The 15,542-nt window shown below is 46.4% G+C and overlaps 1 protein-coding gene across 1 annotated transcript in view; it reads right to left on the bottom strand.

Annotated features, from left to right (window-relative positions):
• Positions 1 to 4,829: 4,829 nt before the first annotated feature.
• The window catches only part of SLC17A7 (solute carrier family 17 member 7), a 422,432-nt gene continuing 411,719 nt past the window's right edge, over positions 4,830 to 15,542 (bottom strand). The window contains exons 11-12 of the mRNA XM_069606405.1: positions 11,177 to 11,304; positions 4,830 to 5,236 (exon numbers count right to left, since the gene is read on the bottom strand). Of these exons, the coding sequence (XP_069462506.1) occupies positions 4,895 to 5,236; positions 11,177 to 11,304 (470 nt within the window). The 3' untranslated portion in view covers positions 4,830 to 4,894. The remainder of the gene's footprint in view (positions 5,237 to 11,176; positions 11,305 to 15,542) is intronic.

The following is a 15,542-nucleotide window of genomic DNA, read 5'->3' as shown; positions in this document are numbered from 1 at the left end:
GAGCATGCCAGAAAGGGACTAAGTGAGACCTGAGTGTTTGCAAGGCACATCTTCTACTAATTGCTCTGTGGCTCCTAGGTTAGGATTCCCTTAGATCCTTCCCTGAGGGAGAGAGAGAGAAAGGGTGTTAGCTCTTTGGCCATCACGACCAGCCAGTCAGTGGCTAGACAGTAGAAGTTACCGATCTCTGGGACAATCCTGGGGTTGGGTTGAGGAGTGCCTGGGATAGGGAGGAAGCCACTCAGGGAAGACGAGAGAGAGAGAGGGACTGCCCCTTCTTAATTCCTTCAATGAAAGAGCCTTCAACTGTCTTCGAGAGTTGGTGTGTTCTTGGGTCCATCTGTGACAATACATGAAACTTGATCTATGTCCCAAGGGCCGCACGTAGCTCTGTCCTTTATAGCTCCCTCTGGCTGCTTCTCGTCATCTGATTAGGACACGTCCTGTTCAAACGTTCTGGAACGCGAGCTTTGAAAATGGGCTTTCCTCTGAGAAAGGCAGTTGACCCCGTGATTATTCCTGCCATTTGGGGGGTACCAAATCCCACCACAGACTCACAGTGTGCCTCAGGAGTTTGCTCTAGCCATAGTATTAACATTATTTTTTCAATGTTTATCATGGGTGAGTCTGTGCTAAAAATAGAACAAATACTGTTCCCAGTGCTGGTGGACCTAGGCCCGAAAACATTCTCATTATATCTGTAGCCGGAGGTGTTCCCCAAATGGAAATAGGAAAACAAATATTTCTAGTATGAAGCTCTCCATCTAGGGCAGGCAAATTCTAGCACATAGTCTTGGAACACCATTCGTATTTTTAGAGGCAAATATTCCCCCATCCTAGGCAGGGGAGAGGGGCATGTCTAGGCAACCTGGGTGTGATGACAGCTTGCCCTGCCCCGTAGGGCTCTCCTAATTGAATGCATTCAGGACGAGCAGCTACACAATCTCAGAGAGTCATCAAACGGCGAATTGCTGGCAAATTCTGGAAATTTAGACGTTTGCTGAATTTGGTAGAGAAGGACTATTCCGGGCAGTGGATGCTTGTGAAGCTAAAATGTATTGCTTTCCATACCTAATTGCAGGCCACAACGAGAGCTCAAAAAGGACCTCTGGAGATTTCCTGGAGGGGGTGGAGAGGGGTGGGGGGGTACCCATAGGCCTCTTTAGTTTGAGTAGACTGTTTTTCTTGCTGCTCTTAACCCTCCTCAGTCAACACAAAACCTTGCTTCCACCCCTCCCCACCCTCCCCCCACAAGCATCTGAAGCAACACGTGTCGAAAGTTTTCTAGTATGTTTTTCACCACTGTTAATAATTGTATCCTGCCAATTTATTTTTATATGTAACTACTTTTTAATCTCTATATGGGGACACATTTCCTTTAAAATATAGTGTCTGGATCCTCCTTTCCGAAGAAACTCTCCAACCCTACTTACTGGGGCTCGGCGTGGATGCCACATTCACTCGTCACACAGTGTAACCCGGGGCCACTTTAAAAGCACTTCCGGCCAAATTTTGGTCCCCAGTCCAGCCCATGTAATTACGATCCCTCTTAAGAAGAGGCGGGTTCTGCATTCCCAAGTCCTGCATGCATGGTAACCGTTCTTTCCTTTTCTTAAAGTGCACATCAAATGTGTCTTACTGTCCAATAGAGGGAGGGCGATTACCGTGAAAGGATCGAAAATAAAACACCTAATGAAAAATGACCACATTTCTTTTAATCAAACTTTTTTTAAAATAATGTGGGGGTACACCCCTGCACCCCCACGCACTTCCCCCGACCTTCACCTATTCCCTTACCCCACCCCCATCTATATATTAGTACAAAAGTACACAAATACCTAACAAACTCAATGGAAAAAAAACGGTAATTTCTCATTAGGTTATTTGCATTCGATCATTTCTGCGGATTCGGACCCTGTGTGGTCCCTCCCTTCCCACCTCGACTCCCAGTTGTCAAAGGCCTTTGCAGTGAGGGCCATGGACAGAACAACCTGCACAAGCCATCAAGTGTGAGTGATCCACGTCACGTGGGATTTGAGGTAAGTGGGACTGGGAATGAGCGAGCCAGCTGAGAAAAGAGGGTTAGGGAAAGGGTGGGAATGACACCTTTACTAGGCAGAAAGGTACACCAACCCAGTAGTTGCTTAAGCCATGGTTCAGAACTCCCTCGGATAAAATGCTAAGATAGGAAGAGCTGCCTTAACTGGCCAAGTCTCTTGACCCAGGCTGGAGAATTCTCGCAAGAGAAGGTAAACTCGCAAACTTCATCCTGGATGCAGCAAGAAGCCCCTTCGGGCAGAGCTAAACGGCTCTAGGTGAACTGCAACAGAAGTGTGCTCCCAAGTAGTTTACTGATCTGTGTAAGACCAGCAGAGCAGCTCCTTGAACCTGGGAACTGTCTCAAATCCTGCAGGAGGAGCTAGAATGAAAGCTAAGTGAGGTGAGCAGGATAATGAAACCCCAGCTTGCACAGTCCTGGCTGTTTGGGGACACTTCTACAGGAGCACTGAATTAACACTGAACGGTCGGAAAAAGAGAACTAAGTGCATCCTCCCCGGTCCTCTGCAACCTCTGCAAGAAGCCACCCTGCTGCTGTCTGGCTTCTAGCCTGTGTGAAGACCCTGGCTCTATGCTGCCAGGGTCCCGGGAGAATTGCTCCGGGGCAACATGCTCACATTGCGAGCAACACGGGTTCGATCCCCGTGTCTGCGCTTATAAACCTCTGGATGTTAAGGGTGTTGTAAATAATCAGTCACAATCTGCAGGACACTTGGGCATGTTACATATTCTTACGCGAGTTGTCTTTTTTCAGCATTTGGGTGTTTCTAGTGACAGAATTGTGGCGTGTTTTAATCTCAAATGTCCAATTTGTGACATAATTACCTACTCACGGCCAGTTGTCAAGAAGCCATTGTTTTGTGTTGCAGTCTTTCAATTTCAAAATGATGACTGTCTTTTTTTTATATGATTCATTGCCATTTATGAAAAATCTATGAAATCTGTTAAATTATTAAAAGAGTCAAATACATAATTTATGTTTGTGAGGAGTTAGAGTACATTTTGAACCATTATTTGTTAATTTACGTTTTTTTTGTATGAAACATATATATTGATCACAGAACCGGACACATCATTGTCATGTATGTTTTGGTTCATAGTCCCAGCTCGCCTCCTTGTTGAGGAGCTCGCCTTTTGGCTTGTTTCACTTTTTTCATTGACCCTTGCATTCGTCATTGCTTCAGTGTATAAGAGCTGTGCTTGTTCATTCCTGCAACCCGCATCGTCGCTTGCAAGTTCAAGCCTCGAGTTCAGCCTCTGCTCTTATTGGTGAGCCGAGAGCACCCCAAGAATGTGTTAGCTTCCCTCCATCTGCAAACCACTACATAGGTGTGCTGTGGGGGCTCAGGTACAGTGCATTGGTGCTCTAGTCAATATCCCAGTCCTGACATTCGGTTGCCCGTGCCCACAAAATAGTTGTGTAATTTTTCCCCATGTTCTGTATTGCATGCGTTACCCTTGATGCCCGTCACTGCTTGGTTGGTAGCTTGCCCCTTGCATGAAAGCAGCTTCGAGGAAAACAGAGCTGTCAAATGTATTAGGCCAAGAGAAAAGCTGTCTGCTAGGGAATTGGGAGATTTGCCACCGAAAGGCTCCTTTTGCTCTTTCTCTTGTCCAAACATCTCTCTTACATCAGAAGCAACAGCACACACACATCATCTTCTCTACGCATATACATGCAGTCTCCTTCCCAATGAATGCCCCGGCCGCTCCACACACACACTCAGACCCACACTCACAACCACATCCACACCCACTGCACAGTATTAACTGAATCTCTTGGCTGCCTGTCTTCCCACACAGTCACACAGGCATGTTCTACAAAGGCCTAATCCTTTTTCCACAACTCATACAGATGAATTAACCATCCATGTTGATAAAACCATGCATAAAATAGGGCTGCCCTATATGACAATTTTGTTTGCAAAAAAACATGGTTTTGAGCTCATTTGCATACCGCCAATGCATTGCTCAGTGGCTCTGACCTGGATGTGATATTCTGAGGATGGCTACTGAGTGGTGCAGTGGTATGTGTGACTTGAGATCTGAAATAGCCTGTTCTACTTTTCAGGTAGAGATTTTTTCATGTTTTTAAAAATCACCTTAACAGTGATGGTGTTTGCTAAACATATCCCAAGCCTCCATCCACAAGGCGTCAGACTATATTGCATTGATGATCCTTAATATATTTGCGTCCTTCAGAGATGTCTGAATTGGTAAAGTTGCGCAGCCCCATGACAAAAAAACTATTTTATGGAGGGGAAATCCCCTTTTTTTGATTATTTGCAATCCACAGTGCATTGCTGAAGGGCTGAACTGTGTATTCTAGCCTCATGCTCCAGGTAGAAGGTTGTTTTAGTGCTCTGTTAGATCCACCATAACATTCATGGTGTTTGCTACAAGTCATCCACAAGTGATATTCTCTGACTTGCTCATCTATCCCCACCCCCATTCACACAGACACCCAGCCCAGCCAACTGTGCACGCATGTTCTTCTGCCTCCAACACATCACCACTTACAGGCACAGATGTTTTTGAGCCTCCAGTTCAATTTTCCTGGAAAGCAGTGTAACCCCCTCCCTGGATTCCGATCCTGTCGGCCTCTGGCGGCGGCCTGGCAAGGGCTGGCAGTATAGCTGCAGCCGAGGTCCTCATCCCTTTGGTCCATGCACAGGAAAACCTTGATAGGATAACAGGGTAGTGGCTGCAGCCATGAGCATGGACAGGAGCATGGACGCCACCGCATAGGTCCCTACACGACAAGCATCTCAAACATTTTTATTATTTTATTTCATGTAATTGACTTCCCTCATGTGCGGCCTCCCCAGTCCCCATCTCAAGACAAGTCCCTTTCGGCAGCCGTTCCATACAGATAGGGGTCCTTGCCCTGGTCCTGGATGAATTCCTCCTTCTTGTCCCACTCAGTTGGCCAGCCGCCATTGTGGAAGCTGGTGCTCTTCGTAGCCCCGTAGCTGCCGTAGCCACCGCGCCCTTGCGGCAGATCCTCGGTTTCATCGGCCAGCTCATCCTCATGGATGAAGCCACACTTTTCCTCGCTCGACTCCTCTGGCTCGGCCCATGGCTGCTTCTCCCCTGAAGCAAAGAGGCCGTAGAAGATCACGCCACCATAGTGGACGAGCGCCGCGATGAGGAAGACATACTGCCACTCCTCTCGTGTCTGTGAAAGGGTGCGGAGGAGGGCAAGAAAGGGAGAAAGAAGAGAGAGTCACATGGCCGCTCTGCTGTGGTGATAGCACCTTACATTAGACCAACACAGGAAATACGTCATAGATCATTGATTAAGCTTTCATGACCTCAGAAGTCTCTTGCCCTAATAAGAATTTACAGAATTCGCCAAAACATGCAGCTTGCATCACCCAAAGCAGGCAGCATTCTGAAGTCCCTCTTCCCCACCTGTTTCTCTTATGAATGTGGGTGTGTGTGTGAAAATAAGGATGAAACCAAGAACCAACAGGCAAGCTACAGGCAGGTGCAGCTGATGACAGCCACTCAGAGCAACGATTGCCCTGACAAGGGCTATATTCAGTGTGGAACATACACTCCGCATTGTGTTAACATGCATCAGAGAAGGTAGTACCATACAGGGGCGATGAACACCGGTCAGAATATTGAGATGAACTAAAAAGTTGAAAAATATACATAGTTTGAAAACAGACTGCACAAATAAAGAGTTGCAAAAAATAAGTTATTCAAAACAAAGAGCGAACAAATAAAGATTTTTAAGTTTCCAGGTTGCTGGTAGACAAAGAACGGTGGTGGTGCCGGTGTGGCAAAGCGGAACGTAGGGGGGTGGGGTTGCCGCAGGCGAAGTAAGGTGGGTGCCGGGGTGAGCTCGACCAATCATTAGCCTGGGGAAAAGCATGCACTACTGAAAGCACTAACACAAACCGAAGAAACGAGCATACAGTTGCCATTGGCCAAGCAATCACTGATAGTGAGCACACCCTACTACTGATGGTGACATGGGTCAATGGTGGTAGCGAAGAGCGTACACCTTTAGCAAGTATTAAAAACAACAATGGTGGGAACATGCAAACACAGAACCTCCTGATGCAAGCACAGAGAGCTGAGGGCACGCATCAACGTTGCTGCAAACACATTCTTTTTATTTTTTTTTATTGTGATTTTGGTTACCAAAGCAACCTTACACAAAAAAAGAACAAGCATCACAAAATATATAGCAAAATAAAAAGAACTGTTCACAATATAAAACACATACAAATCTCACTATATAAGAGCAGCAATACATACTAAGAATTCATACAAAGATAAAATAAGTGATACAATTTGGCCCCACATTAAGCGAGACCAGAAAACATTCTCTAAATGTCATTGTTGCTAGATTCTGTCGGCTACTCTTCACATAGCCCTTATTTCCCCATTAAATTCAAGCCGAGAAGTCACACATTTACAGCACCTATCCATAAAAATGTAGATCTCATCCAAAATGTGATAATGGAGCGGTTGGACTAGACGACCACCCAGCAAAAGAGTGTGCTCTGGTTGGGGTGTCTCAGACAAGCTGCACTGTGAGTGTTCTCCCCACAGAATGAAATAAATGGCACTGCAAACCATAGGCGTTGCTAGGGGGGGGCTAAGGGGGCTATAGCCCCTGATCTTTTGGTTGTAGCCCCGGATAGAATCTCACGAGCTACAGCCAAAAGGCTAGCTAGCCCCCAGTCCCGACAGTTTCGACATCAGCTTAGCTCCTGGTCTTTTCCAGACCTAGCAACACCCCTGCTGCAAACTATGGACCCAAGCCACAAAGAATCGGGCAACTCCCAAAAGCCATCCAGGGGTGCAGAGTTGGGGATGGTTCTGTTCAGAGGAATGAACAGGCCACCACATTCACAGAGGCTGTGTGGTGCAAGTGCCAAGGATGAGCTGCCCAGCACCCTTGAATACACCATTGTGTATTGTAGGTTCCCAACCCGCAGGCGGGCACTGGAGCCGCATCTCGAAATAGTAAAATGAAAAAAAGTCAAAATGCATATCTATCACAATTGTACTGAGAAGCTGATGTTGTGCGTGGCCCAACAGAGATGGATGCGATCACTTCACCTTTGTGAAACACCCTTCTGTTGTTCTGTTCACTCAAGTAAAAGAGAAGTGCTAGCACTGTCCTTCAAATGTGTGGAAAAAACCGGTTGTGTGGTATGACGCGGTGGTATCAACATTCCCACCATCCCGGTGGCCCCCATGCTGCAGCGACTCTCTTTTAGTGGCATATTTGCCATGGGTGTTCTGTGAACTCCAGAAACTGTTTTAAGCAGCCTGGTGATCACAATTACATGGGTTTCCATGGCTGAAATATCTGTCAAGATTTAAAATCATTGCAGAAGTTGGCAAAATGGGGGAAATAAACAGCTCAGTAATGCATTTTAGGAGATAAAGTGACCGCAAAGCCAATTTAAATAGTACAGAAGAGGCTTTAACTCAGTGGAACCTCAACTGACCTCGCATGGGTTTCTCAGAGAAATGAGAGTGGTTAGGATCACACAATACCTTGGGATGAGAAGAAATGGACTTAATCCCACCCACAACCGTGTTATGTGCAGGGGTGTTGCTGGAAAGGTCAGGGGCTAAGCTAATGTTGGGGCGGGCAGGACTAGGGGCTAGCTAGCATATTTGGTTGTAGCACTTGAGCTTCTATCCTTGGCTACAACCAAAAGACCCGGGGCTATAGCCCCCTCACCCTCTCCCCCCCCCCACCCCCCGCCGTAGCAACGCCTCTGGTGATGTGCACCTGCTGGAAAATAAATCACTCTGTTGATTTGGCCCAAAGACCTTCATCAGGGCTTGCTATTATCATTACAATAGCAGAAGTCCACATTAAGGCTGGAACAAAAATACTAAGTCTTGCTCATGTGGCAAAACTGTACAGAATATCAAGGGCAATACGCTGATTGGCCTTCCAAGAAATCAGAAGACTTCCTGTTAGTCAGTGACTCCAAAGCACTGATCAGACTGAGGAGGCATCACCCTAATGTCAGGTGCAAGCAAGATTTGCGACAGTCAGAAGTCAGGCACCAGACCGAGTCAGAGGAAGGTTAAATAGTGGGAGGTCAGAGATTAGGTAGCAGTCTTGGGTTTACCCCAAAACGTGGGGAAAAAAAGCTGAATGTGTGTTTACTGCGCATTCGGCATTGACCAAAACAATCGAACCGCATAATGCGGAACAGGGGGAGCAGGAGGTTGCGGGGGTGTCCTGCTCCCCTTGCTCGGCATTATGGGATTCTGGGGTTGCGGGGGTGTCCCCCACTTCCATGACATTGGAAGCGGGTGACAATAAAGAAAAGAAAAGAAAAGAAAAAGAAAGAAAAAGAAAAAAGCATTATGCAGGGCCAGCTCCGACCCACGTTAGTGGGAGGGAAACGGCGCTGCAGGGGTGCAGGAGAGTCTGCGGCACACTTTTCTGTGTGCCACCGAAAAAGGTAAGTGGGGGGGTATGGGCAGGGGAAGGGGGATGGCAGATAGTGACCTACGTGATCACTGCACAACAGGAATTTGCGATTCGATCTTTTTGGATTCACAATTTCCCGATGTGCAGTAATCTTCTGGATCCAGCATTCTTGCACTGTGAGATGACGGAAGTCCGCCCGCCAGGTTGGACCCTTGACTGGTGAGCTAGTAAGAGGCTAGACACCAGACTGAGTCCTTGGGCTGCGAGCTGGCATGAGTTCCGGCACAGTGTTGGGTCAGTGGAGAATGATATGATTAGAGATCAGTGTCGCCAACTTGAGTTAGTAGATATTCAGGTAGCAGGAGGATGGTGACACACCAGGATACACCAGCTTAGCTCTGTGATTTGCCTTATAGCAGAGCTAGGACATGCTGCAGCAGGGCTTTTTGGTTAGATGCCGAAAATCACAAGCACAAAACGGGCTGTTTGGACAGTTGGAAGGCTAAAATGGCGTCGGTGGAACCTAAACCCTGGCATTGAGCTGGTTGATGTCACATGGAAACGGGTCAGAAAAGACTTTATGACGGTCAAATCTGCTATTGTGCCTCCCGAATGCTTTGGGTTCAGAAATGTGCAAGCAGAGAGCACACTGTTAGCGACTGTACAGTACGTGTATCCGCATCAATGTGCTGTTGTCTTCTCACAGGAAGCAGCACTGAAAAGCCAATACCCACCTTCCTGCAATACCAGTTGCCCCCCTTTCTGAGGCACAGTAGACATCCCTTTTACTGCAGCGTTCCCCACTGTTCTCTTTGAACCTCGTTTTCTGGCATACAAATACCCTGACATCATACGACTTCTTATCTTTTGCCCATGCCCCAATTATTTGTATGACTGAACCATAAGTGAAAGCTTGCTCTGCCATTTTGGAATTGAAGCAGTATGACACCAATATGCCAGCAAAGGAATTCAATGAAGTCACAAGCACAGCTTGAAGAATTTGCTTTTCTCCAGAGACACGTGACGTGATTTGAGCTTAACTCTTAACTCTAATTGTCACAAAACACACACACACACACACCCACCCACACACACACACACACCCACCCACCCACCCACACACACACCCACACACCCACACACACACACACACACACACACACACACCACCCCCCCCACCACCCCCCCTGTAACCCAGAAGTATGCTCAGTTGGTGTGCTATAAATGTGCAACTATTGCTACACATGGAAACATTTCGAGGAGACTCCCGAGAGTGCAACCCTCTCCCTGGAACAGAGCATGCAGAGGACGGGCTCATAAACAACAACACACTTGATCTCCTTCTATACAACACCTTTCTGGTGCAAAAAGAAATCTCCCCAAAATACTTCACATTGCCATTATGCATATCTTTTTATTGTCGTTTTGAAGAGCTTGTCATTTTTCCATCCAGCCAAAATGTGTTTCGGACCCACTCAGTGCTTTATCAAGGCATCGAGTAACATGCTTCTGTTCTGCTCTGTATTACGAGTTTGTACCTGCAGTCTGTTTTGAATAAATAGTAAGATCCCCTTAATATGGGGTTCGACGCTCGTACGCAATAAAAATGACTCACTGAGCTCCTGAGAATGACCTCAGGGTCACAAAGTGGTAGATATCAACAAGCCAGAAACAGGCGTTGAAACCGTTCAAAGCAGAGTGCAGATACAAAGGCAATACTGAATGGAACAGAAGGGTTTTCCTTTAAGCCACGAAAAGGCTCTGATTGGCTGTTGACACATGTTGGCGGGACTGAAAAGAGAGTTACAAGGTTTTGAGTGTGCCAATAAAAAGATGGAGATGCCCATTCAAGGAAACCAGGGTCCTCATTCATGTAACTTTTAGTGTGGTGAAAAGTGACTGCACTGCCAACAGATTCTCTGATTCACAGAGCGGTGCAAAGTGTATTTTTGCAGAGCAAAGCCACTTTGCACTACAAAAGTACTCTTTGTAACGCCGATTTAGCGCAGTGTAAAGAGTAATTTTGCAGTGCAAAATGACTTTGCTCTGCAAACATACACTTTGCACTGCTCTGTGAGTCAAGGTGTTTGTAGGCAGTGCAAATTCACTTTGCACCAGTGCACATTCACTTTGCTCCACACTAAAAGTTCCATGATATAGTCCCTCGTTATGCTACTGCATGTGTGCTATTTGAAACCCCCAATAGGTATTGCCCTTACAGCCTTTCTTATGATTTCCCTCATTGGGCCTCATTACGAGTGTGGCAGTCCCGAAACCTGTTTCCGGACCGCCACACTACGAGTTTGACTCCTGGGGCTGTCGCATCCGGCGGGTCTGACCTGCCGGGCGCAGTGGCCCTGGTAGGCAGAATTTTCACTGAAGCACCAGAACCATTAGCAATGGTGCTGGTGCTTCCGTCTCCCCACTCCCATAGAGTCCTATCCGACTTCATGGGAATGGGGAGTTACAAAATCCGGCGCCTGACTTCCCACGCCGCCGGGACTTGTAATGTCCCGGTGGCACCGGGAAGCCAGGTGCCGGATTCAGTGTTACGGGTTGGCGGCAACCCTCCGGTCGCTCTGGCGGGTTACCGCCAACCTCGTAATGAGGCCCGTTGTCTTTGTGATTATTGGCTTTGGTGGGGCTTGTCCCATTAGCATTCCCTCTAACAAAAACGGCCAGTGTTCAACTCACCTTGTGCTTTGTCATGGCTCCTACGATCAAGGGGCACACCATGCCTGACAGCGTACCCACACCGTTAGAGATGCCCATCAGGATGCTGGCATATCGGGGAGCAATATCCAGGTGGTTCACATTAAAACCTTTCGCCAAAGCAAAAACAAGACACAAGTTAGTCCTAAAGAAGTGATTTTGTTTCACAGTTGTCAGACGATTAAGCATCACATTGACTACAAGGATACGTATCCCTTGAGTAGTGAGGTAGAAAACCTGACTTTGCTCCAACATCAACATCAGATGTGTCGACGAGAGAGGAGACAGGGCCTGCAAGATCAATATCCCTTGATGAAGGAGAAGGACCCACCATTCCACTTTAGGACCCAAACCACACATTCATAGACCGTGGCGATGATTCTTGAGGGATGATATCACTGGCAGACTTTTAAGAAATGTTCAGCATTGTCAATGAAACGATTCCTCTACATCACTTGACTAAAGTGCATAGATCTCAAACTTGTTGAGTTAGGGTGCATAGAGGACGTATCGTGTTCAGCAAGGCCCTTATGCACTCCTTATCTGCTGCTCTATCTGCAGGTCTCCTCAACGTTCCCTCCTCTGAATCCTCGACCACGTTCATCAGTTTCCTTCCCATTGACTTTACCCCAGAGTTTTCTAAGTAGTCCAAACATGCTCCCAGGACCTGTAACTGTTCTCTGCTATGAGCAAGTATCTGCTCAGAGAAAATGCAAGAACTGTCCATGCGCACCCCCTCACTACATACCCTTCGCACACAATATGAAGAGTCCTTACCACTGCTCTTGCACTGCAAAGCACATCCTTATTCTGTTAGGTAGCCACAACCCCTGCACCTTACTCAAGGCCCTGACAATTCCACCACTGACAAGCTACAGCAACCACAACAGGAACTGACCCAACCCTCAGGACATTTCATGAGTGTGCGGCTATCCCCTTTTATCACAACATACATGTGCCCTACTCATCATCCACTGCGACTCTCCTGTGGAAGTGGTTGACAAGGAATAACGAACTCCCTACCCCTGTAGGGATCCCATCAATAATGTTGTATCGTCATCGTTACACATACAACTAAATGGTGGGTTCTAAAATCTAATTACAACCACCAGTTGTCTCCAATCGATGTGCACACCTTCTACAAATCTTAATACAGTTCATTTGCTCAACATGCCACACACGTCGGCATCGGCCCCTGGCCACATGTCTCCCCCATATCCCCCTCCCCATGTTTTTTTTAAATCAGGAAAGCCTGCAAAATGCTCCCAATCTTCACACCATGCCGACAGGTTAGGAGGGAAATACATTGTGTAAGGGCTACCATGGCTATGTTGAGGTTGTCCAGTGCACTTGTCCATCTTTATCCTCTCGCTGCGGCTCTCAATGTCACAGACATGCAGCAATGAAGTCTAGAGAGCCTTTTAATCCTGCTACTCTTCCCACTCACGGAATCCCTCTATATAAATGTTCCTTTATTTTGACCTATTCTACAGGTCGTCAACTTTGCTACTGGTTTACTGTATCTTGTTTAAATCAACGTCTCCTCCCTGATCATTCGAGCGTAGATTTTTTTGCCATACATCCAAGAGTGTGCGCATGCATTCGTCAAATTATTTTATTAAGCCCAGATCACTTTCCAGCCATCATTCCTATAAAGGGTGGTTTTATTTAGTCCAACCAGCGCTCTATCAATCTTCCTGGTCATTGTATTGGATCCAAGGCTCCTGTTCTTAAAGATGTTGGTGAAGCATTTTTCTCTTTACACTTTGATAAATCAAGAGCATACTTTTAGATTACAGTTCAATAACAGACAAGAGGGCGACCTCCACCAACAAACTGAATGCACATGTTTTGAACAACAAGCTACTCTCACCCAAAACTCTTTACCTTATTCCCTTTATCACTTTCTAATGATGCCCACGCTCCCCGCCTAGCTCTTGCTGCCAATGCAAATCCCATCTCCAAACTAACAGTGCTATGACACTGGGGGACCAATGAGTAAAGTGAATGGCAGGACAGGGAGGGGTTTTACTATGCATCATGATTTCTTTTATTTCTGATACCAGCAAGAAGTTTAAATAAAGATCTTGAAACATCTTGAAAAAAAAAAACACCATGTTGGTCAAAAATCCCAGAATTGCTATCTGAGTCCAGAGAGGGACCGACCATCCTGCATCCATAAACATGGCACACTCTGAAGCCCATCATCTTTTCTTCCTGTTGCATAAAAGTTAGTATTTACATGGGTTTCTTTGAAGTGCTTATAAGGGTATACGTAGTGATAACGTTTTAGTGTGCTCATTGGTTGACATCTTCCAACAGGAACTGGTGGCACTCTCGCACAGCTGCTGCCTGAGTGCGTTTCTGTTCCACTCTCCGGCACCGCTGGTACTTTGGGTGAATCCCCGATGCTTGTTCTGAGCACCATATATAAATACGATGGAACAGGGCAACTGCAAATCTATATACACCCACTGGACTCCTCTTTCAGTGACTTATATTCAATTTATTTCACATAAAACATCCATAGAGAAGTCCGTGTTCATGTTTCCACCAATAATACAATCAGAACAACAACATAAAGATTGTAACACAGGTATGTATCGACGACAAGGGTATTAGTAGTGCTACAGCGACACTACTTCAATAGCCTAGTAATTCAAGCATATAGATTGAGCTCGCCCCAATCGAATAATAGCGGTTAGAGATGGAGATGATTACTCTACCTGTTAACTAAAAATGCCCCCACCTGTAATGTACTGCACTTTGTATACCTGTGTTACAATGTTTATGATGTTCTGATTGCATTATTTGTGGAAACATGAAAACTGATTTCTCTATAGATGTATTATATGAAGTAAGCCACTGAAAGAGGAGTCCAGTGGGTGTATATAGACTCCATCGCCTTGTGCATAAGACTGATCTGCTGAGCACCAGGCAGTGGAGGAGAGCCATGACCAGGAGTCGCAACAATATTAGAAATGTTGCTTTTGGGCTTTGGGCACTCCGCGTAGCTGCCCCAGAGCAAGCAAGAATGACAATAGTGAAAACAGTGTCCTAGCTACCCCCCAACATGTTTTAAAGGACATATATAATGTGTTATTTATAACGCGCTTAAGACAGAAGAGGTTTCTAAGCGCAGACCCGGGATGTGAACGCGCCTTGCCACTGAGCTATACTACCCGACTCGTTCTCAAGCAAAAAGGGGAGGAGTTTTCCTCTGTGGAGGACTTTTTTGATATTTCAGATAAAGTTGAGCCTCCGACCCAAAGTGCTGCGGAGCTAGCGGCCACCCTGATACTTCCATTTCAGGATCCTTGCGGAATAGAATGCATGCAGCCTTCATGTCTTTTTTTCACAAGGTAAAAACTCAGTCTCCCATGCAGTCTCTGAGACTCAAGCTCACGCCTTGGCAACGATTACTTACTTGCTCAATAGCTCACATACCACATGCTTTGTGGGGTTCTAATCCAAATGAGTCAAGAAGAGGAAACGTGTTACGTAAAGAGCAGCAGGGCCACGTTCTGCGTATTCACCTCTATGTCCACACTCCATGGGACTGTGGCATCCGATAGGAGTTATTTCCTCCGCAAAACCCACTGGCGAGGATGCAATAACAATACTGGTTTAGAGAGCAAGGAATGTTCCAGATCTATCCGCTCATGTAGACTTGATTGTTTTTTTTTTTCCTAAAGATGATGTTGAGCGTGATGATGTGAATGATGATTGTGAGCATTTTGACCATCTGCATGGTGGGCGTGCGCTCACCTGGGCTTTTTGAAAATTTTAATTAAATGGAACAATTGTCGACCAATCTCAGGAAAATGTGTGGGGCTAATCCACACACATTTTCCTATGCTCACACAGCAACAAGCGCATACACCCGTGTACTCTGGGTGGACACAGCCTACAGGCACAGTCCACCTTGTCATATTTAGTTGGATTGTGACAGCCAGGAGTACACTATGTCATCTCCAGGAAGGGGGAGGACCAAGTTCCCTCTGCCATGGCATCCTGATTAACTAACAAAGGCTCAATGGATCCACCCTGTTCTTTTTTTAGGCCCGCAACTGGTGGCAGAGATTAACATACCAATTAGAGTGTACTTCAAACTGGCCCACATGGGGCCTGGCTGCAGAGGTTAAAAAAGGAGACAGGTAACCCAACAACCTTTCATATGTAACTGTGTCAATCTGAAGCAAGATCCTGCCCTCAGCATCAATGACAGTGAGCTATCATGTCTGGGACTACTATGTACATAAAGCCAACCACTAGGAGCCAGAGAGTCTGGTCTCACTGCATCTTCAAAGAAGACATGCCACTTTAACAAGGACCACATAGAGAATAC

This window comes from Ambystoma mexicanum, chromosome 1p (genome assembly GCF_040938575.1).
Source record: "Ambystoma mexicanum isolate Mex_15411 chromosome 1p, UKY_AmexF1_1, whole genome shotgun sequence".
Taxonomy (NCBI): domain Eukaryota; kingdom Metazoa; phylum Chordata; class Amphibia; order Caudata; family Ambystomatidae; genus Ambystoma; species Ambystoma mexicanum.
The sequence above is the reverse complement of the archived record's forward strand: the minus strand, read 5'-3'. Positions and strand labels throughout refer to the sequence as shown.